The sequence below is a fragment of the Mustelus asterias genome, chromosome 11, assembly GCF_964213995.1.
Source record: "Mustelus asterias chromosome 11, sMusAst1.hap1.1, whole genome shotgun sequence".
Classification (NCBI taxonomy): Eukaryota; Metazoa; Chordata; class Chondrichthyes; order Carcharhiniformes; family Triakidae; genus Mustelus; species Mustelus asterias.
In genome coordinates this window covers 63,653,035-63,676,402 of record NC_135811.1, presented here as the reverse complement: position 1 = coordinate 63,676,402, position 23,368 = coordinate 63,653,035, and the positions used below count along the sequence as shown (strand labels likewise).

Here is a 23,368-nt window from a genome sequence, read left to right as displayed (position 1 = left end):
GTGAGCCAAAGTCTTATAGCTCACACTCTGCTTCCCATTCACTCAAGCCCTGTGAGCCAAAGTCTTATAGCTCACACTCTGCTTCCCACACACTCCACTGCCCACTCCCGACGCTGCCCGCTGTATACTGCAGCCTACCTTTTATACTTCACGCGCTTAAAAAACCCTTCCCAGACTCCTTTGCTGCCCACTTCTAGTTTTCACTTTAAACTTGAAAAACTGCTGTTAAAGTAAAGGCCAAAAAAAATACACACACTAGCTGACTAATTAAATAAATAAACAATTCAATTAATCCAATTAATCTCTTACCAGCACTGCTGCTTTTCAATCACCCCTCTCAGCTTGCTCCAGTGGATCAATCTCCCTTAAACATTCCTCCTCTCACCTTGAACCTGTGCCCACTTGTAACTGACACTTCCACCCTTGGAAAAAGTCTCTGACTACCCTGTACACGCCTCTCATAATTTTGTAGATCTCTATCAGGTCTCCCCTCAGCCTCTGTCTTTTCAGTGAAAACAATCCTAGTTTATTTAACGTCTCCCCATAGCCAACACCCTCAAGACCAAGCAGCATCCTGGTGAACCTTTGCAGTCTCTCCAAAGCTTCCTTCTGGTGACCAGAACTGCAAGCAATACTCCAAATGCGGCCTAACCAAGATTTTATATAGCTGCAACATGATTTTCCAACTCTTGTACTCAATGCCCTGGCTGATGAAGGCAAGCATGCCATATGCCACTTTTAGGGAACTGTGGACCTGCACGCCTACATCCCTCTGTATGTTAATGTTCTTAAGGGTTCTGCCATTTACAGTATATTTCACACCTAAATTTGATCCTCCCAAATGCATCACCTCGCATTTTCTGGATTAAACTCCATCTGCCATTTCTGTGCTCAAGTCTCCAATCTATCTATATCCTGTTGTATCCGCTGACAATCCCCAGCCCTATCAGCAACTCCAGCAATCTTCGTGTCATCCGCAAACTTATTAATCAGACCACCCACATTTTCCTCTAGATTATTTATATATACTATAAACAACAGAGGTGCCAGCACTGATCCCTGCGGAACACCACTAGCTGCAGATCTCCATTCTGAAAAACACCCTTCCATCACTACTCTCTGTCTTCTATAACCAAGCCTGTTCTGTATCCATCTAGCCAGTCCACCCCGAATCCCATGTGCTTTTAGTTTTTGTACTAGTCTGCCATATGAAACCTTGTCAAACGCCTTGCTAAAGTCCATATAAACTACATCCACAGCCCTTCCCTCATCAATTATTAGTAAGAAGTCTCACAACACCAGGTTAAAGTCCAACAGTTTATTTGGTATCATGAGCTTTTGGAGCACTGCTCCTTCATCAAGTGAGTGACCTCCTCGTACAAAACCATGCTGTCAGTCACTAACCAGTCCATTTTATTCCAAACGTGAATACATCCTGTCCCTCAGTATCTTCTCCAAAAGCTTCCCCACCACTGACGTCAGGCTCACTGGCCTATAATTTCCTGAATTATCCCTGCTTCCTTTCTTAAACAAGGGAACAACATTGGCTATTCTCCAGTCCGCTGGAACCTTGCCGGTGGTCAAAGGATGTGAAGATATCTGTTAAGGCCCCAGTTATTTCTCCCCTTGCCTCCCACAGTGACCTACATAGATCCCATCCAGCCCCGGGGATTTGTCTATTTCAATGAAATTTAGGATACTCAACACTTCTTCCTTTGATGTATTGACATTTTCTAGAGCGGTCACACACCTATTCCTAACCTCAACATCCGTCATGTCCTTCTCTTTGGTGAATACCAATACAAAGTACTCATTAAGGATCTCACCCACTTCCTGTGGCTCCACGCATAACTTCCCTCCATTCCCTTGAGTGGGCCTACTCTTTCTCTTGCTACCTTCTTGCTTCTAATATATGCATAAAAAGCCTTGGGATTCTCTTGATCCTGTTCGCTAAAGACATTTCCTGGCCACTTTTAGCCCTCCTAATTCTGCATTTAAATTCCTTCCTACTTTCACTGTACTCCTCAAGGGCTTTGTCGGTTTTTAGATGCCTGGACCCATCGTGTGCTTCCTTTTTGACTAAGTTTAATTTTATCTTTTCATTCATGGCTCCCGAATCCTGCCATTTCTCTCCTTCATTTTTGTGGGGAAATGCTGTCCTGCAACTTCAAGAGCCTCCCAAATGCCAGACGTGGCTTTGCCCTCAAATAGCTGCTCCCGATCCACATTCACCAGTTCCTGTCTAATTTGGATGTAAGTGGCCCTCACTCGAGGGCCACTCTTGTTCTTATCCATAACGACCTGAAATCCTATGGAATTATGGTCGCTAAACCCAAAATGCTTCCCCACTGAAACATCGATCATCGATTTAATTTTTTCCCGACCAAAGTAGATAATCTCTGTTGTGGGACAAAAATAGCTGTCCAGCTACTTTCAGACTTTGTCTGGTCACCCAAAGGGGACAGATTTTTGGAGTTTTTAAAATGGCTTTCATTTTAGTGCTATAGTAAGGGATCATTTGCTCCAGCTGATGGTGATCTAGAGAGCCCCAAATAAAGCATTACACACAGTTAGACTTTCCAATTCAGTTACAAATAATTAGCATATACCATCAAAACTTATCTATATCCACTCAACTAGTGGAGGCGGCACGGTAGCACAGTGGTTGGGCGGCACGGTAGCACAGTGGTTGGGCAGCACGGTAGCACAGTGGTTAGCACTGCTGCTTCACAGCTCCAGGGTCCTGGGTTCGATTCCCGGCTCGGGTCACTGTCAGTGTGGAGTTTGCACATTCTCCACGTGTCTGCGTGGGTTTCCTCCGGGTGCTCCGGTTTCCTCCCACAGTCCAAAGATGTGCGGGTTAGGTTGATTGGCCAGGTTAAAAATTGTCCCTTAGAGTCCTGAGATGCGTAGGTTAGTGGGATTAGCAGGTAAATATGTGGGGGTAGGGCCTGGGTGGGATTGCGGTCGGTGCAGACTCGATGGGCCGAATGGCCTCCTTCTGCACTGTAGAGTTTCTATGATTCAATGAACTAGTAGTTGGGATGACATAAGGTGTAACATGTGAGTATAGTTGTCCAATTACAACTTGTGCGCATCTGCATAATTATAATATCATCAAGTATATATTTTTCCCTACTTAAAACTTCCAGACACGAGTATGATAGATATATGTCTGACCAGGCGACCTTCTTTGTCCCTTGTTCTAATCGACACTGACAAGCTGCAGCTGCACATGGTTTTATTGAATTCTTGTGTGTATGCTGTGCGATTGAAGCCTCCCTTGTAATTAAAAGTTTTATAGTCCTTTACTGTTATCTGGGGCCGCCTGGAGTTAAAACATCTGGTTTTTTGGAACTTCTCTGTTGCTGAGAATTTTACCAGCCAGCAGCTTATGCTGTTTTTCTAAACTTGTATGATTATTAACTCCTTCAACCTCACATTTCTCCACTTTGTATTCTAACTGCCAAATTGAGTTATTCCACACTTTCGTTTTACTAAAGGAAGTTTGTCGTGATTTCTGCAGGATGCTCAGTGTCTCCATGGGGATATTCCACAGAAACAGAGAGAGATCACATTGAAGGGATTCCGGGATGGCTCCTTCGAGGTGCTGGTTGCCACCAATGTGGCTGCCCGTGGCTTGGACATCCCAGAAGTAGACCTGGTAATACAGGGCTGCCCACCAAAGGTAAATTAATCAGACTGATGTCTGCAGACCACTCACGTCTAAATTTGATTGTGAATGTTCTTACTGATTTCTACAAGCATTGTTTAAACAGTATTAATCCAAATATTGTATATACTCGTGTAATAGTCGAGCTTCTGAGACTACATTTTTAGTCAAAAAGTAGGGGATTGGCTCAAGAAGTATTTTCGAGGGATTAAAATCCACCCTCTCCCATGGTCTTGCTAACGGAGAGTTGCAAGGTCAGAGATTAGTCCTGACAATTCTGTCTCCAGTAGGAACCAAAAAGCATTTTTATATATGAAATGATGACCTCCATGGAGACAGATGTTAATTTGTATACACTGGTGAGTGCTGCTGCCTCACAGCACCAGAGTCTAGAAATCTATTTCCTTCATAAATATATTCAGTAACTTGGTCTTCACTGCCTTCTGTGGTAGAGAATTTCACAGGTTCACCACCTTCCCAGTGAAGATATTTTTCCTCATCTCAGTCCTAAATGGCCTCCCCCAGTATCCTGAGAATGTGACCCCATTGTTCTGAAACCCACCCCCCACATACATACACATACACAAGCCAAGAAACAACATCCCTGCATCCAGTTTGTCCAGCCCTGTCAGAGATTTATATGCCTCAGTGAGATTCCTTCTCATTCTTCTAAATTCCAATGAATTAGAGGCCTTAGAAAGAGTTCAGAAAAGATTTACTAGGATGCTACTGGGACTTGATGGTTGAGTTAGAAGAGGCTGGATAGACTGGGACTTTTTTCTCTGGAGCGTAGGAGACATAGGGATGATCTTAGAGGTCTATAAAATAGTGAGGGGTATAGATCAGCGAGATAGTCAACATCTTTTCCCAAAGGCTGGGGAGTCTAAAACTAGAGGTCATAGATTTAAGGCTAGAGGAAAGAGATGCAAAAGGGTCCAGAGGGGCAATTTTTTCACAGAGGGTGGTGTGTGTCTGGGACAAGCTGCCAGAGGCTATTAGTAGAGGCGGGTACAATTTTGTCTTTTAAAAAGCATTTAGACAGTTACATGGGTAAGATGGGTATAGAGGGACATGGGCCAAACTCAGGCAATTAGGACTAGCTAAGTGGTTACAAAAAAAGGGGCAGCATGGACAAGTTGGGCCGAAGGGCCTGTTTCCATATTGTAAACCTCTATGACTCAGTTAATCCAATCTTTCCTCATATGACAATCCTACCACTCCTGAAATCAGTCTGGTGAACTTTAGCTGCACTCCCTCTATGGTAAGTATTTCCTTTCTTTGATAAGGAGGCCAAAACTGCACACAATACTCCAGGTCTGGCCTTGCCAAGGCCTGTACTGATGCAGCACTCCAGTCCTTTTGCAATGAAGGCCAACATACCATTTGCCTTCCTAACTGCTTGCTGTACCTGCATGCTTGCATTCAGTGACAATTGAAATGGCAAGTAACAGGAAGGTTGGGGTCATGCTTGTGGACTGAGTGAAGGTGCTCCACAAAGTGGTCACCCACTCTGCATTTGGTCTCCCTAGACTAAATTGAAAGTAAATTCTGCTTTACCTGGAAGGATTGTTTGGTTCCTGGGGCAGTGAAGGGGGAGGAGGTAAAGGATGTTAGACCTCCTGCAATTGCATGGGGAGGGATGAGGTGTTGTGGGTGATGGAGGAGTGAACCCAGTGTGTTACGGAGGGAAGATGAGTTGAGTGTGTGATTGCTGGTACATCATGTTGGAGTTGGCAGAAATGACAGAAAATTAAGTTTTGAATGTGGAAGCTGGTGGGTGGAAATTGAGGACAGGGTAACCCTAACGTGGTTCAGGAAGCAAGAGGTAGGGGTTGAGAGCAGAAGGGTGGGAAATGTGGGCATGGTGAAGGCCCTGTCAACCATAGTGTTGGCTGAGGACAAAGGAGGTGGTACGGTAGCCTTGATGTCGATGTGTGCGGACATGAGGAACTGAACAGCTGCCTTTGTGCTCTTCTCTGAGTCTATCAATGAATAGACTTGCACCAAGTGAGTTTGACTTCAGCAGTGTGTAGATGATAATTAGGAAGAGTTTGAATTTAATGGCCAATGGTTGGGGCTGGACTTTTACACAAGATAGACCATTACTTAAGTATATATGGTGTAAACCTGGAGTGTAATGGTTGAGATATTTTATGATAAGTTTCAATGCTGTAGTGAGTTGAATAGTGAAGGGTGGCTCAAGCATTTCAGCTGTTCTATATTTCCCCAACTGCAACATTAAATATTTTGTTAGTTCATGTGTTTTGTAACTTGGGGTTTGAGGTGACTTGCTGCTCTTTAAAATGAAGTTCTTGGAAGACGTTTTCCTTTATTCTAATTTGATCCTGTCTGATTAAGGACGTGGATTCCTATATTCATCGTTCTGGCCGTACAGGTAGAGCTGGGCGTACTGGGGTCTGCATTTGTTTTTATCAGCGTAAAGAAGCGGACCATCTAAGATTTGTGGAACAGCAAGCTGTAAGTACATGTTGATTTCATTCATTTTGATCGACTTCATTTCCCTTTCTGCAGTAAGTAACTTGCAAAAACTAGTTCATTCAGAAGGGGAATTGTAGCATTTAAGATTTGTGGCTTTGTACAGATTGCTTCAGAAAAGTGGTGATATTTGTGAATCTGTCCTCAGCCAGCAGCAAACAGAGGTAATGACATTGACATCAACAGTCGGCAGCCCAATTCAAACTTATGTCTGATATCCAGCCCTTTAGGGTGGGACAGTGGTTAGCACTGCTGCTTCACAGCACCAGGGACCCGGCTTCAATTCCAGTCTCGGGTGACTCTGTGGAGTTTGCATGTTCTCCCGTGTCTGCGTGGGTTTCCTCTGGGTGCATCTGTTTCCTTCCTCACTCCAAAGATGTGCAGGTTGGGTGGATTAGCCATCATAAATGCACAGGATTATGAGGATAAGGTGGAGGGGAGGGCCTGGGTAAAATGCTGTTTCAGAAGGTTGATGCACATTCAATGGGCCAAGTGGCTTCCTGCACTCTAGGGATTCTATGGTTTTTTTTGTTCTTGATTAAAACTGGGTGCTGGCTGAATGCTCCCCTGCTCAAGTTTGATAACTGAACAGAGCTCCCTCTTTGGTATTTACCACTCACTGAGCTTCAGTGCCTTATGTGTTATTATGCCTTCATTACTTCAACTAAATGCTCATTATTCATTCACAACAACCTATTGAACTGTGAAGAACCAATACCTGCGTATCCATTTTCATTCTCGTCTAATGCCCAGGAAGGCACTTTCCAGGAAGAGTGAGTGGTAATTCTGCATGCAGGTTTTGGTCCCTCTAACCCAGGGGCATTGGCTCAATGTGAGACCTCTGCCCTGAGTGTGACCAGTTACATCTGCATTGACTGAGCATCAGACACAACACTTCAGCTACTGACTGTTTGGCACACTGAATTTACCAGAGACCTTTTTGCTGCAGTGAAGAAATACATCGGTATGATGTTTTAGTTAGCTATTGTGTTTGTTACCTGATGTATGATGTTTCCCCCACAACATCTGCCCCTCTAATTCTATGTATATATATCAGTCTTAGTGACTGATTGTCAAGCTGCAGGTTGACATTGCATTGTGGGATCAAATGCAGCAAAACCTGGACACAGAGGGCGCTATTTTACCAAACATTCAAACGGGCGCGGAATTGCGGTAAAGTCGGGCGTTGGGCCTTTAACGAAACCTTAGAAACCCTACGGCACAGAAAGAGGCTATTCGGCCCATCGAGTCTGCACCGACCACAATCCCACCCAGGCCCTATCCCCATATCCCTATATATTTATCCACTAATCCCTCTAACCTACGCATCCCAGGACACTAAGGGCAATTTTAGCATGGCCAATCAACCTAACCCGCACATCTTTGGACTCTGGGAGGAAACCGGAGCACCCGGAGGAAACCCACGCAGACACGAGGAGAATGTGCAAACTCCACACAGACAGTGACCCAAGCTGGGAATTGAACCCAGGTCCCTGGAGCTGTGAAGCAGCAGTGCTAACCACTGTGCTACCGTGTCGCGGCTTTACCGACACCCGATTTGGGCACGGGTCCAGTCCACGCCCGAATCGGACGGCCCGACGATTTAAATGCATGAGCATGCATTTAAATTGACTTAATGAACCGCGTGCCCAACTCTACCTTTCTGCAGGGGAATATCAGACATTCTGCAGGGGAACCTCCGAAGCCCATCCTCCTCGACCATCCTTCACAGATCCCCCCGCTAACCACCTCGGCAGGCCCCCCCCCCCCTGGAGCCTGCTGCACCTTCCTGGCCTTCCGCTGGCATCCGACAGCCGTGGATGGGGGATATATATTTTGAAATATTTTCCCAAAGACTGTCAGGTTTTTAGTTCCTGCGATTATAATTTTGACATTATCTTCCAAAGGGAATTCCTCTAATTCTGTGCAATGTTCAGATGAAAACAAGATGAAAGAAAGGATCCAAGGCTGCTCCAGAGGCAGATTAGCTGCACCCAACGTTGCCCATGCAAATCACATTCATAATTAGGGGCACATCTGCCATGGAATGTGAGAGAAGAGTTGCCAATACAAACTTCTTTTCACTATGGTTGATTTCCCAGATTTAGTAATCTCCTTGAATCTTATTTCCAACCAAGTTCCACCACGGGGACAATTCTTCCAAGTTCACCACATGACTCTGAACATTTGAGCACCTGGCTCATGGCTACAGGGACATCAACAATCCAGTTACAGATCACAAATGTATTATACAGGTCACTAATTGCTCACTAAGACACTGTAGTTTAATTACCTTTCCCATAGATAATTAGGCAGCACAAAGAAGATGCTACATTATTTTCAGTTTGCAAGATTCTCCCAAGTCCATCCTCCCCACCCCCCTCTCTGCTGTTTTTTTCTTTTGCACCCGGGCGCACTGCTTCAGATTTTTTTTTCGAACTGCGTATGCGTAGTTCAGAGCTCCAATCGTTCTGGCAGCACTAAGCCCCGCCCACTGCGCGGATCGTACCGGAGCCGGCAAAAAGCGTATGGACACGCTGCAAAGAGGATTCCGGGCTCGGATTTCTATTATGCCCGGATTGGGCCTTAGACTCTAAATGGTAAAATAGGGCCCAGAGTGTCTTCCTGTACTGTTCTTGCTTTCCAGCCTCAGCCATCCTGTTTACAGCTTTGGTTTGGGCATCAAACCAGTTGTGTGCTACAGGCAACCAAAAAACTGGATTGAAATGAACCACTTGTTCAGTGCAGGTTCGGGGTAGCAAATTGAATTCTTCCCTAGTGGAGCTGTCCGCTAGCTGAGCCTGGATGTCAGAGCTGAGAGACAAGTGTCTAACCCACTGCTTCTCCCCTTTACTGGCATCTGGTTTCTGTTGCAACATTTTTCAGTATTCACAGCAAACGAGATTGACTTCATTTCCCTTTTCTGCAGTAAGTAACTTGCAAAAACTTAATTCATTCAGAAGGAGAATTGTAGCATTTAAGATTTGTGGCTTGTTTTATATACAAAATTCCATATTGTGCTTGGTCTTTGAAGGGTTTGACATTCAAACGTGTTGGAGTTCCAACGGCCACTGACATCGTTGAAGCTTCCTACAAGGACGCCATCCGGTAATGTGTGATTTCAGATTAATATCTGTAGACTCCTGAATCCTGACTGCCAACGCCTACCTCTAATGATCTGGAGTTCAGCATAGACATTGACGGCTGCACAGGAGGTCAGAGCTAGAGTTGGGCAAAGATTTGAGTTCAGTATAAAAACAGAAAAAGCTAGAAAAACTCAAAAGTCTTCAAGTTTTCTTCAGAATCACATGGACTTGAAACTCTTGTTTCTTACTCCACAGATGCTGCCAGACCTGCTGTTTTTGTATCAAATTTCCAGCATCTGCAATATTTTGGTTTTACTTATGTTCAGTATTTGAATTGAGGGATTCAGTGGGGTTTGAATTGTGTATTAATACTGGGAGGCTGATCATAGTAGAGGTGAGGGCAGAAAGCCGGTAAGGCACGTGTTGTTTAAGATAGAGTCATAGAGGTTTACAGCATGGAAACAGGCCCTTCGGCCCAACTTGTCCATGCCGCCCATTTTTAAAAAAATGCCCGCATTTGGCCCATATCCCTCTATACCCGTCGTACCCATGTAACTATCTAAATGCATTTTAAAAGATAAAATTGTACCCGCCTCTACTATTACCTCTGGCAGCTTGTTCCAGACACTCACCACCCTCTGAGTGAAAATATTGCCCCTCTGGACACTTTTGTATCTCTCCCCTCTCACCTTAAACCAATGCCCTCTAGTTTTAGACTCCCCTATCTTTGGGAAAAGATGTTGACTATCTACCTTGTCGATGCCCCTCATTATTTTATAGACCTCGATAAGGTCACCCCTCAGCCTCCTACACTCCATAGAAAAAGTCCCAGTCTATTCAGGCTCTCCTTGTAACTCAATCCGTCAAGTCTAGTAAATCTTTTCTGCACTCTTTCTAGTTTAATAATATCCTTTCTATAATAGGGTGACCAGAATTGCACACACTATTCCAAGTGTGGCCTTACCAATGTCTTGTACAACTTCAACAAGACATTCCAACTCCTGTATTCAATGTTCTGACCAATGAAACCAAGCATGCTGAATGCCTTCTTCACCACTCTGTCCACCTGTGACTCCACTTTCAAGGAGCTATGAACATGTACCCCTAGATCTCTTTGTTCTGTAACTCTCCCCAACGCCCCACCATAGGTATGTCAGGAGCAAAAGGATAGAACATAGAACAGTACAGCACAGAACAGGCCCTTCGGCCCACGATGTTGTGCCGAGCTTTGTCTGAAACCCAGATCAAGCTATTTCCTCCCTATCATCCCGAAGTACTCCAGGTGCCTATCCAATAGCTTCTTAAATGTTCCTAAAGTTTCTGACTCTACTAACCCTGCAGGCAGTCCATTCCACACCCCAACCACTCTCTGAGTAGAAAACCTACCTCGGACATCCTTCCTATATCTCCCACCATGAACCCTATAGTTATGCCCCCTAGTTACCGCTCCATTCACCCGAGGAAATAGTCTTTGAATGTTCACTCTATCTATCCCCCTCATCATCTTATAAACCTCTATCAAGTCTCCTCTCAACCTCCTCCGCTCCAAAGAGAAAAGCCCAAGTTCCCTCAACCTTTCCTCATAAGATCTACCCTCCAAACCAGGCAGCATCCTGGTAAATCTCCTTTGCACTGTTTCCAGTGTCTCCACATCCTTCTTATAGTGAGGTGACCAGAACTGCACACAATATTCCAAATGTGGTCTCTCCAAGGTCCTGTACAGTTGCAGCATAACCCCACGGCTCTTAAACTCAAACCCCCTGTTAATGAATGCCAACACACTATAGGCCTTCTTCACGGCTCTATCCACTTGAGTGGCAACCTTCAGAGATCTATGGATATGAACCCCAAGATCTCTGTTCCTCCACATTCTTCAGAACCCTACCTTTGACCCTGTAATCCACATTTAAATTTGTCCTACCAAAATGAATCACCTCGCATTTGTCAGGGTTAAACTCCATTTGCCATTTTTCAGCCCAGCATTGCATCCTATCTATAGCTCTTTGCAGCCTACAACAGCCCTCCACCTCATCCACTACTCCACCAATCTTGGTATCATCAGCAAATTTACTGATCCACCCTTCAGCCCCCTCCTCCAAGTCATTTATAAAAATTACAAATAGCAGAGGACCAAGCACTGATCCCTGTGGCACTCCGCTGGTAACCGGTTTCCAGTCTGAAAATTTTCCATCCACCACCACCCTCTATCTTCTGTTAGATAGCCAGTTACCTATCCAATCGGCCAAACTTCCCTCTATCCCACACATCCTTACTTTCTTCATAAGCCAACCATGGGGGACTTTATCAAACGCCTTACTAAAATCCATGTATATGACATCAACTGCACTACCTTCATCTACACACTGAGTTACCTCCTCAAAAAATTCTATCAAATTTGTGAGGCAAGACTTGCCCTTCACAAATTCGTGCTGACTATCCCGGATTAAGCTGCATCTTTCTAAATGTTCGTAAATCCTATCCCTAAGGACCTTTTCCATCAACTTACCGACCACCGAAGTAAGACTAACCGGCCTATAATTACCAGGGTAATTTCTATTCCCTTTCTTAAACAGAGGAACCACATTCGCCACTCTCCAGTCCTCTGGCACCACCCCCGTGGACAGTGAGGACGCAAAGATCAATGCCAAAGGCTCTGCAATCTCATCCCTTGCCTCCCAAAGACTCCTAGGATATATTTCATCAGGCCCAGGGGACTTATCAACTTTCAGTTTATTCAAAATTGCTAGTACATCTTCCCCGCGAACATCTACTTCCTCCAACCTATCACCCTCTCTTCCTCAAAAACATGGCCCCTCTCCTTGGTGAACACCGAAGAAAAGTATTCATTCATCACCTCTCCTATCTCTTCTGACTCCATGCACAAATTCCCACTGCCGTCCTTGACCGGCCCCAACCTCACCCTGGTCATTCTTTTATTCCTCACATAAGAGTAAAAAGCCTTGGGGTTTTCCTTGATCCGACCTGCCAAGGACTTCTCATGCCCCCTCCTAGCTCTCCTAAGCCCCTTTTTCAGCTCATTTCTTGCTAACTTGTAACCCTCCATCGAGCCAACTGAACCTTGTTTTCTCAACCTTACATACGCTTCCTTCCTCTTGACAGGACATTCCACCTCTTTTGTGAACCATGGTTCCCTCACTCGGCCATTTCCTCTCTGCCTGGCAGGGACATACCTATCAAGGACACGCAGTATTTGTTCCTTGAAAAAGTTCCACTTATCATTACTGCCTTTCCCTGACAATTTTTGTTCCCATCCTATGCTTCCTAATTCCCCCCTGATTGCATCATAATTACCTCTCCCCCAATTGTAAACTATGCCCTGCCGTATGGCCCTCTCCATTGCAATAACAAAAGACACCGAATTGTGGTCACTATCTCCAAAGTGCTCTCCCACAACCAAATCCAACACTTGGCCCGGCTCATTTCCCATTACCAAATCCAATGTGGCCCCACCTCTTGTCGGCTTATCCACATATTGTGTCAGGAACCCCTCCTGCACACACTGCACAAAAACTGCCCCATCCGAACTATTCGACCTATAAAGGTTCCAATCAATATTTGGAAAGTTAAAGTCCCCCATGACAACTACCCTGTGACCTCCACACCTATCCATAATCTGCTTAGCAATTTCTTGCTCCACATCTCTATTACTATTTGGGGGCCTATAGTAAACTCCTAACAACGTGACCGCTCCTTTCCTATTCCTAACCTCAGCCCATATTACCTCTGTAGGCAGATCCCCTTCGAAATGCCTTTCTGCAGCCGTTACACTCTCCTTGATTAACAGTGCCACTCCTCCACCTCTTTTACCAGCTACCCTACACTTACTGAAACATCTATACCCCGGAACTTCCAACAACCATTCCTGTCCTTGTTCTACCCATGTCTCCGTAATGGCCACAACATCGTAGTCCCAAGTGCCAATCCACGCCCCAAGTTCACCTACCTTACATTGAAGTAGACACACTTCAACCCACCTTCTTGTCTGCTGGTACCCACCATTGACCATGATACCCTTCCCAGTACCTCACTACACTCACTGACCTCCGGACTGCAACTCCTTTTCCCACCCCCCTGACAAATTCGTTTAAACCCCCCCGAAGAGCCGTAGCAAATTTCCCTCCCAGGATATTGGTGCCCCCTCTGGTTCAGGTGCACCCCGTCCTGTTGGTACAGGTCCCACCTTCCCCAGAAAGTGTTTCAATTATCCACATAGCTGAAACCCTCCCTCCTACACCATCCCTGCATCCATTTGTTTAACTGCACTCTCTCCCTGTTCTTCAACTCGCTATCACGTGGCACCGGCAACATACCAAAGATGACAACCTGTTTTGTCCTGGCTCTCAGCTTCCACCCTAGCTCCCTGAATTCCTGTTTTAAATCCCCGTCCCCTCTCTTACCTATGTCTTTGGTGCCGACGTGCACCAAAGACATAGTGAGGGATAAAATTGGTCCTCTTGAAGACCAGAGTGGTAGACTGTGTATGGAACCAAAAGAGATGGGGGAGATACTAAATGGTTTTTTTGCATCCGTATTTACTGTGGAAACAGGCATGGAGTCTACGGAAATAGGGCAAACAGGTAGGGAGGTCATGGAACCTTTACAGATTAAAGGGGAGGAGGTGCTCGCTGTCTTGAGGCAAATCAGAGTGGATAAATCCTCAGGACCAGACAGGGTATTCCCACGGACCTTGAGGGAAGCTAGTGTTGAACTTGCAGGGGCCCTGGCAGACATATTGAAAATGTCAGTATTCACGGGGGAGGTGCCGGATGATTGGAGGGTGGCTCATGTTGTTCCGTTGTTTAAAAAAGGTTCCAAAAGAAATCCGGGAAATTATAGGCCAGTAAGTTTGACGTCGGTGGTGGGCAAGTTATTGGAAGGTGTGATAAGGGATAGGACCTACAAATATTTGGATAGACAGGGACTTATTAGGGAGAGTCAACATGGTTTTGTGTGTGGTTGGTCATGTTTGACCAATCTATTAGAGTTTTTCGAGGAGGTTACCAGGAAAGTGGATGAAGGGAAGGCGGTGGATGTTGTCTACCTGGATTTCAGCAAGGCCTTTGACAAGGTCCCTCATGGGAGGTTAGTTAGGAAGGTTCAGTCGCTAGGTATACATGGGGAGGTAGTAAATTGGATTAGACACTGGCTCAATGGAAGAACAGTAAGAAGTCTCACAACACCAGGTTAAAGTCCAACAGGTTTATTTGGTAGCAAATACCATAAGCTTTTGGAGCACAGCTCCTTCGTCAGATGGAGTGGATATCTGTTCTCCAACAGTGCACAGACACAGAAATCAAGTTACCGTAACTTTTAACATTTAAGAAAAACTTGGACGGGTTCATGGATGAGAGGGGTGTGGAGGGATATGGTCCAAGTGCAGGTCAGTGGGACTAGGCAAAAAATGGTTCGGCACAGACAAGAAGGGCCAAAAGGCCTGTTTCTGAGCTGTAATTTTCTATGGTTCTATTAACTGAGTAAGTCCTGCCCTGGTTCAATCTACCAAAATGCATCACCTCGCATTTGTCTAAATTAAACTCCATCTGCCCAATTGATCAAGATCCCGTTGCAATTGGAGATAACGTTCTTCACTGTCCACTATGCATCAATCTTGGTGTCATCTGCAAATTTACTAACCATGCCCCCTTTATTCTCATCCAAATCATTCATATAAATGGCAAATAACAGTGGGCCCAGCACTGATCCCTGAGGCACACCGCTGGTCACAGGCCTCCAGTTTGAAAAACAACTCTCTACAACCATCGAAGCCAATTTTGTATCCATTTAGATACCTCACCTTGGATCCCGTGAGATTTAACTTTATGCAACAATCTACCATGCGGTACCTTGTCAAAGGCCTTGCTAAAGTCCATGTAGACAATATCAGCTGCACTGCCCTCATCTACCTTCTTGGTTACCCCTTCAAAAAACTCAGTTAAATTTGTGAGACATGATTTTCCACTCACAAAGCCATGCTGACTGTCCCTAATCCGTCCTTGCATCTACATGCCTGTAGTTCCTGTCTCTCAAAATACCGTCCAACAATTTACCCACCACAGATGTGAGGCTCACTGGCCTGTAGTTCCCAGGCTTTTCCCTGCAGCCCTTTTTAAACAAAGGCCAAACATTTCCCACTCTCCAATCTTCAGGCACCTCACCTGTGACTATCGATGATTCAAATATCTCGGCTAGGGGACCCGCAATTTCCTCCCTCGCCTCCCACAACGTCCTGGGATATACCTCATCAGATCCCGCAGATTTATGTACCTTGATGCGCTTTAAGTCTTCCAGCACCTCCTTCTCTGTAATATGTACACTCCTAATTATTTCCCCAAGTTCCCTAACATCCATGCTTTTCTCAACAGTAAATACTGATGAGAAGTATCCATTTGGGATCTCACCCATTTCTTGTGGATCCGCACATAGGTGACCTTGTTGCTCCTCAAGAGGCCCTACTCTCTTCCTTGTTACTCTTTTGCCCTTTATGTATTTCATAGAAATCATAGAAACCCTACAGTGCAGAAAGGCCATTCGGCCCATCGAGTTAGCACCGACCACAATCCCACCCAGGCCCTACCCCCATATCCCTACATATTTTACCCACTAATCCCTCTAATCTACGCATCCCAGGACACTAAGGGGCAATTTTAGCAAGGCCAATCAACCTAACCCGCACATCTTTGGACTGTGGGAGGAAACCGGAGCACCCCGAGGAAACCCATGCAGACACGAGGAGAATGTGCAAACTCCACACAGACAGTGACCCAAGCCGGGAATCGAACCCAGGTGTAGAAGCTCTTTGGATTCTCCTTTGCCTTATCTGCCAAAACAATTTCGTGTCCCCTTTTTGCCCCCCGATTTCTCTCTTAACTCTACTCCTCCATCTCCTATACTCTTCAAGAGATTCACTTGATCCCAGCTGCCTATGCAAGTCATATGCCTCTTTCTTCTTCTTGACCAGGGCCTCAATATCCCAAGTCACCCAGGGTTCCTGACTTCTGCCAGCCTTGCCCTTCACTTAAGAGGAATGTGTTTACCCTGAACCCTGGTTTACACACTTTTGAAAGCCTGCTACTTACCAGATGTCCCTTTGCCTTCCCACAGACTCCCCCAATTAACTTTTGAAAGTTCCTGCCTGATACCATCAAAATTGGCCTTGCCCCAATTTAGAATATTAACTTTTGGGCCAGACCTATCATTCTCCATAGCTATCTTAAAACGAATAGAATTATGGTCACTGGTCCCAAAGTGATCCCTCACTAACACTTCTGTCACCTGCCCTTCCTTATTTCCCAAGAGGAGGTCAAGTTTTGCCCCCTCTCTAGTCGGGCCATCCACATACTGAATGAGAAACTCCTCCTGAACACACTCAACAAATTTCTCTCCATCCAACCCTCTTATACTATGGCGTCTCAGTCAATGTTGTGAAAATTAAAATCTCCGACTATTACCACGCTATTTTTCTTGGAGCTGTCTGTAATCTCCTTACATATTTGCTCCTCAATTTCCTGCTGACTATTTGGGGGCCTACAGTACATCCCTATCAAAGTGATATTTCTCAGTTCTACCCATATAGACTCAGTGGCCGAACCCTCGGATATATCCCCTCTCAGTACGGCCGTGATGCTTTCCCTAATCAAAAGTGCAACTCCCCCTCCTCTCTTACCTCCTGTTCTATCTTTCCTATAGCATCTGTACCCTGGAACATTGAGCTGCCAGTGCTGTCCCTCCCTTAGCCATGTTTCAGTAATTGCTATAATATCCCAGTCCCACGTACTCATCAATGCCCTGAGTTCATCTGCCTTGCCCGTCAGGCCTCTTGCATTGAAATAAATGCAGTTTAATCTGGACTTCCCTTGCTCTCTGTCTTGCTTCTGTCTGATCTGTCTGGTACTAGGATTACTGACACTGCCTTTACTAATTAATGTGCTCTCTTTAACTTCTGTGCTGTCCTCAAACTTCTCTTCTGTCTCCCTACTGCTTTGGATCCCACCCCCCTGCCAAACTAGATGGGACTAGTGTAAGGCAAAGCTGCAGATGGCTAAACATAGGAACAGGTTCCTGCTTTCCCCCCATATCCTTTGATCCCTTTTGCCCCAAGAGCTGTATCTGACTCTCTTGAAACATTCAATGTTTTGACCTCAACTACTTCCTGTGGTAGTGAATTCCACAGGCTGACCACACTGAGTGAAGGAATTTCTCCTCAGCTCTGTCCTAAGCAGTCTAGCCTGTATCCTCAGACTGTGACCCCCGGTTCTGGACTACTAGCCCCCCCCCCCCAATCTTCCTGCATCAATCCTGTCTAGCCCTGTTAGAATTCTATGAGATCCCCCCTCATTCTTCTGAACTCCAGGGAATATAATTCTAACCAACTCAACCTTCATGCGTCAGTCCTGCCATCCCAGGAATCAGTCTGGTAAACCTTCTCTGCACTCCCTCTAAAGCAAGAATGTTCTTCGGATAAGGGGAGAAAAACTGTACACACTATTCGAGGTGTGGCCTCACCAACGCCCTGCATAATTGCATCAAGACATCCCTGCTCATGTACGTGAATCCTCTCGCTATGAAGGCCAACATACCATTTGCCTTTTCTTACTGCCTGGTGACTTGTGTACGAGGACACCCAGGTCGCGTTGCACATTCCCTGCTAATTTATGGCCATTTCAGACAGTAATCTCCCTTCCTGTTTTTGCTGCCAAAGTGGATAATATCACATTTATCTAAATGATACTGCATCTACCAATCATTTGCCCACACACCTAACTTGTCCAAAACACACTGAAGGATCTCTGCATCTTCACAGCTCGCCCTCCCACCCAACTTTCTATCATCTGAAAATTTGGAGATAATGCATTTAGTTCCCTCATTTATAGAGTCATAGAGGTTTACAGCATGGAAACAGGCCCTTCGGCCCAACTTGTCCTTGCGGCCCTTTTTTTAAACCCCTAAGCTCGTCCCAATTGCCCGCATTTGGCCCATATCCCCCTATATCCATCCTACTCATGTAACTGTCTAAACGCTTTTTAAAAGACCAAATTGTACCCGCCTCTACTACTACCTCTGGCAGCTTGTTCCAGACACTCACCACCCTCTGTGTGAAAAAATTGCCCGTCTATACCCCTTTGTATCTCTCCCATCTTACTTTAAACCTGTGCCCTCTAGTTTTAGACTCCCCTACCTTTGGGAAAAGATATTGACTATCTAGCTGATCTATGCCCCTCATTATTTTATAGACCTCTATAAGATTGCCCCTCAGCCTCCTATACTCCAGAGGAAAAAGTCCCAGTCTATCCAGCCTCTCCTTAAAACTCAAACCATCAAGTCCCGGTAGCATCCTAGTAAATCTTTTCTGCATTCTTTCTAGTTTAATAATAGAACATAGAGCAGTACAGCACAGTACAGGTCCTTTGGCCCACGATGTTGTGCCGAGGTTTGTCCGAAACCAAGGTCAAGCTATCCCACTCCCTATCATTCTGGTGTGCTCCATGTGCCTATCCAATAACTGCTTGAAAGTTCCTAAAGTGTCCGACTCCACTATCACAGCAGGCAGCCCATTCCGCACCCCAACCACTCTGAGTAAAGAACCTACCTCGGACATCCCTCCTATATCCCCCACCAGGAACCTTATAGTTATGCCCCCTAGTAACAGCTACATCCACCCGAGGAAATAGTCTCTGAACGTCCACTCTATCTATCCCCCTCATCATCTTATAAACCTCTATTAATAATATCCTTTCGATAAAAGGGCGACCAGAACTGTACACAGTATTCCAAGTGTGGCCTTACCAATGTCTTGTACAACTTCAACAAAACGTTCCAACTCCCGTATTCAATGTTCTGACCAATGAAACCAAGCATGCTGAATGCCTTCTCCACCACTCTGTCCACCTGTGACTCCACTTTCAAGGAGCTATGAACAAGTACCCCTAGATCTCTTTGTTCTGTAACTCTCCCCAACGCCCTACCATTTGGGCAGCACGGTAGCACAGTGGTTAGCACTGCTGCTTCACAGCTCCAGGGACCTGGGTTTGAATCCTGGCTCAGGTCACTGTCTGTGTGGAGTTTGCACATTCTCCCTGTGCGTGGGTTTCCTCCGGGTGCTCCGGTTTCCTCCCACAGTCCAAAGATGTGCGAGCTAGGCTGATTGGCCATTCTAAATTGCCCCTTAGTGTCCTGGGATGCATAGGTTAGAGGGATTAGTGGGTAAAATATGTAGGGATATGGGGATAGGGCTTGGGTGGGATTGTGATTGGTGCAGACTCGATGGGCCGAATGGCCTCTTTCTGCACTGTAGGATTCTGATTCTGATTAACTGAGTAAGTCCTGCCCTGGTTCAATCTACCAAAATACATCACCTCACATTTACCTAAATTAAACTCCATCTGCCATTCGTCAACCCGCTGACCCAATTGATCAACATCTGTTGCAATCCGAGATAACTTTCTTCACTGTCCATTATGCCACCAATCTTGGTGTTATCTGCAAACTTACTAACCATGCCTCCTATATTCTCATCCAAATCATTAATATAAATGACTAAATAACAGTGGACCCAGTACCAATCCCTGAGTCACACTGCTGGTCACAGGCCTTCAGTTTGAAAAACATCCCTCTGCAACCACCGTCTGTCTTCTGTCATCGAGCCAATTTTGTATTCATTTAGCTACCTTACCCTGGATCCCATGAGATTTAACCTTATGCAACAATCTACCATGCGGTACCTTGTACCTTTTATATCATTGATAGAACAGTTGGGTTCCAGCACTGATCCTTATGGTTCCCCACTAGCCACTGCCTGCCACTTGGAAAAGTGCCCATTTATTCCTACTCCTTGTTTCCAGTCTTGCCACCAGTTTGCTAGTCATCTCAATACACTATCCCAATCCCATGTGCTTTAATTTTACATTCTAATCTCTTGTGTGGGACTTTGTTGAAAGCCTCTGAAAATCTAAAACACACCACACCCACAGGACACCACACCCACCCCCCCCATCAACTCTACGAGTTACATCCTCGAAGATTTCCAGTAGATTTGCAAGCAGGATTTTCTATTCGTAAATCCATGCTGACTCTGTCTGATCCTGCCACAGTTTCCCAAGTGCTCTGCTATAAAATCTCTTTTAATGGACTCCAGCATTTTCCCCACTACTGACAAAAGATTGACTGGTCTGTAATTCCTTGTTTTTTCTCTATCTCCCTTTTTAAATGGTGGGGTTACATTAGCTACCCTGCAATCTGTAGGAACTATTCCAGAGTCTACAGAATCTTAAAAGATGACCACCAATTGTTGAGTATAGGGCTAACGGGAGGACTTTGAATAGTGTGGAGGAGCAGAGGGATCTAGGTGTATGTGTGCATAGATCCCTGAAAGTTGGGAATCAAGTAGATAAGGTTGTTAAGAAGGCATATGGTGTCTTGGCGTTTATTGGTAGGGGGATTGAATTTAGGAGTCGTAGCGTTATGTTGCAACTGTACACAACTCTGGTGCGGCCGCACTTGGAGTACTGTGTGCAGTTCTGGTCCCCACATTACAGGAAGGATGTGGAGGCTTTGGAGAGGGTGCAGAGGAGGTTTACCAGGATGTTGCCTGGTATGGAGGGGAGATCCTATGAGGAGAGGCTGAGGGATTTGGGATTGTTTTCGCTGGAAAGGCGGCGGCTAAGAGGGGATCTTATTGAAACATATAAGATGATTAGAGGTTTAGATAGGGTGGATAGTGATAGCCTTTTTCCTCTGATGGAGAAATCCAGCACGAGGGGGCATGGCTTTAAATTGAGGGGGGGTAGTTATAGAACCGATGTCAGGGGTAGGTTCTTTACCCAGAGGGTGGTGAGGGATTGGAATGCCCTGCCAGCATCAGTTGTAAATGCGCCTAGTTTGGGGGCGTTTAAGAGATCCGTAGATAGGTTCATGGACGAAAAGAAATTGGTTTAGGTTGGAGGGTCACAGTTTTTTTTTTAACTGGTCGGTGCAACATCGTGGGCCGAAGGGCCTGTTCTGCGCTGTAATGTTCTATGTTCTAATACATCCACTATTACTCAATCCACTTCCTTAAATCTGCGACATAGATTATCAGACCCTGGGGATTTATCGGCCTTCAACCCCATCAATTTCCCCAGCTCCATTTCTCTACTAATACTGATTTCCTTCAGTTCCTCTCACTAAATCTTGTGTTTCCAACATTTCTGACACATTATTTGTGTCCTCCTTTGTGAAGACACAACCAAAGTATGTATTCAGTTGGTCAGCCATTTCTTTGTTCTCCATCATAAATTCCCCTGCTTCTGACTATAAGAGGCCTACATTTGTCTTCACCATCTTTCTCCACATTCCTATAGAAATATTTACGGTCAGCTTTGATGTGCTCCACAAGCTTACTCTCGGACTCTATATTTTCCCCTTCTTAGTCAGTCCCTTGTTCCTCATTTGCTGAATTCTAAACTGCTCCCAATCCTTAGGCCTGCTATTTTTTTCTGGCCAATCTGTATGCCTCTCCCTTGAATCTAATACTATCTCTAGTTTCCCTTGTAAGCCATGGTTTGGCCACCTTTCCAGTTTTACTTTTGTGCCAGACAGGAATGAACAATTGCTGCAGTTCATCCATGCACCCCTTGAATGTTCGCCATTGCCTATCCACTTTTAAGTAGCGTTTCCCAATCCATCATTGCCAACTCGTGCCTCAAACCATCGTAGTTTCCTTTATTAAGATTCAGAACCCGAGTCTCAGAATTAACTATCTCACTTTCCATCTTGATGAAGAATTCTATCATATTATGATCACTCACCCCAAGGGGTCTGGCACAACTAAATTGCCAATTATTCCTTTTTCATTACACAATACCCAGAGTAGGATGTTTGTTTTCTGGTTGATTCCTCAATGTATTGGTCCAGAAAACCATCCCCTTTACGCTCCAGAAATTCCTCCTCTACGGTATTGTGACTAATTTGATTTGCCCAATCTATATGCAGATTAAAGTCACCCATAATTACAGATGTTCTTTTATCGCATGCATCTCTAATTTTCTGTTTAATGACATTCCCAATATCACCACTAGGTTTTGGAGGTCGATACACATCCCCCACTAATGTTTTTGTCCCTTGGTGTTTCTTAGCTCTACTCATACAGATTCCACATTATCAGAGCTAATATCCCTCCTCAGTATGGTGTTAATTTCCTCTTTAACCAGAGATGCAACCCCACCACCTTTACCTTTCTGTCTGTCCTTAAATACTGCAAACCCTGCATGTTCAGTTCCTATCCCTGGTCACCCTGCGGCCATGTCTCTCTAATCCTGACTATATCATACCCGTTTACATCTCTATTCTGCATGATTATTTCATCCACTTTATTGCGAATTCCCTGCGCATTAAGGCATAAAACCATGTCTCTTTAATTCCTTATCACGTTCCCATTGTTTTTCGTTGTGGCCCATTTGATTCCGGTCCTTGGTTTCTCTGCCTATCACTTTTCTTATTCCCCTTTCTGTGTTTTGTTCTTATCCTTGATTTCCCCTTCTCTGACTCCTTGCATAGATTCCACCCACCTGACATTTTAGTTTAAACTCAGCCAAACACTCTAGCAAATACTCCCCCAAGGACATCAGTTCTGGTCCTGCCCAGGTGTAACATATCCAGTTTGTACAGGTCCCACCTCCCCAAGAACCAGCCCCAATGCCCCAGGAATCTGAAACCCTCCCCCCTCACACCATCTTTTCAGCTACATATTCATTCTACATATCCTGCTATTTCTACACTGACTAGCATGTGGCACTGGGAGTCCATAGAACCATAGAAAATTACAGCTCAGAAACAGGCCTTTTGGCCCTTCTTGTCTGTGCCGAACCATTTTTCGCCTAGTCCCACTGACCTGCACTTGGACCATATCCCTCCACACCCCTCTCATCCATGAAACCGTCCAAGTTTTTCTTAAATGTTAAAAGTGACCCCGCATTTACCACTTTATCCGGCAGCTCATTCCACACTCCCACCACTCTCTGCGTGAAGAAGCCCCCCCCTAAATTCCCTTTAAACTTTTCTCCTTTCACCCTTAACCCATGCCCTCTGGCTTTTTTCTCCCCTAGCCTCAGCGGAAAAA

The 23,368-nt window shown here is 45.2% G+C and overlaps 1 protein-coding gene across 1 annotated transcript in view; it reads left to right on the top strand.

Moving 5' to 3' along the window:
• The window catches only part of ddx21 (DEAD (Asp-Glu-Ala-Asp) box helicase 21), an 80,948-nt gene that overhangs the window by 45,961 nt on the left and 11,619 nt on the right, over positions 1-23,368 (top strand). The window contains exons 9-11 of the mRNA XM_078223663.1: positions 3,527-3,688; positions 6,032-6,151; positions 9,204-9,277. Coding sequence (XP_078079789.1) covers positions 3,527-3,688; positions 6,032-6,151; positions 9,204-9,277 — 356 coding nt within the window. The remainder of the gene's footprint in view (positions 1-3,526; positions 3,689-6,031; positions 6,152-9,203; positions 9,278-23,368) is intronic.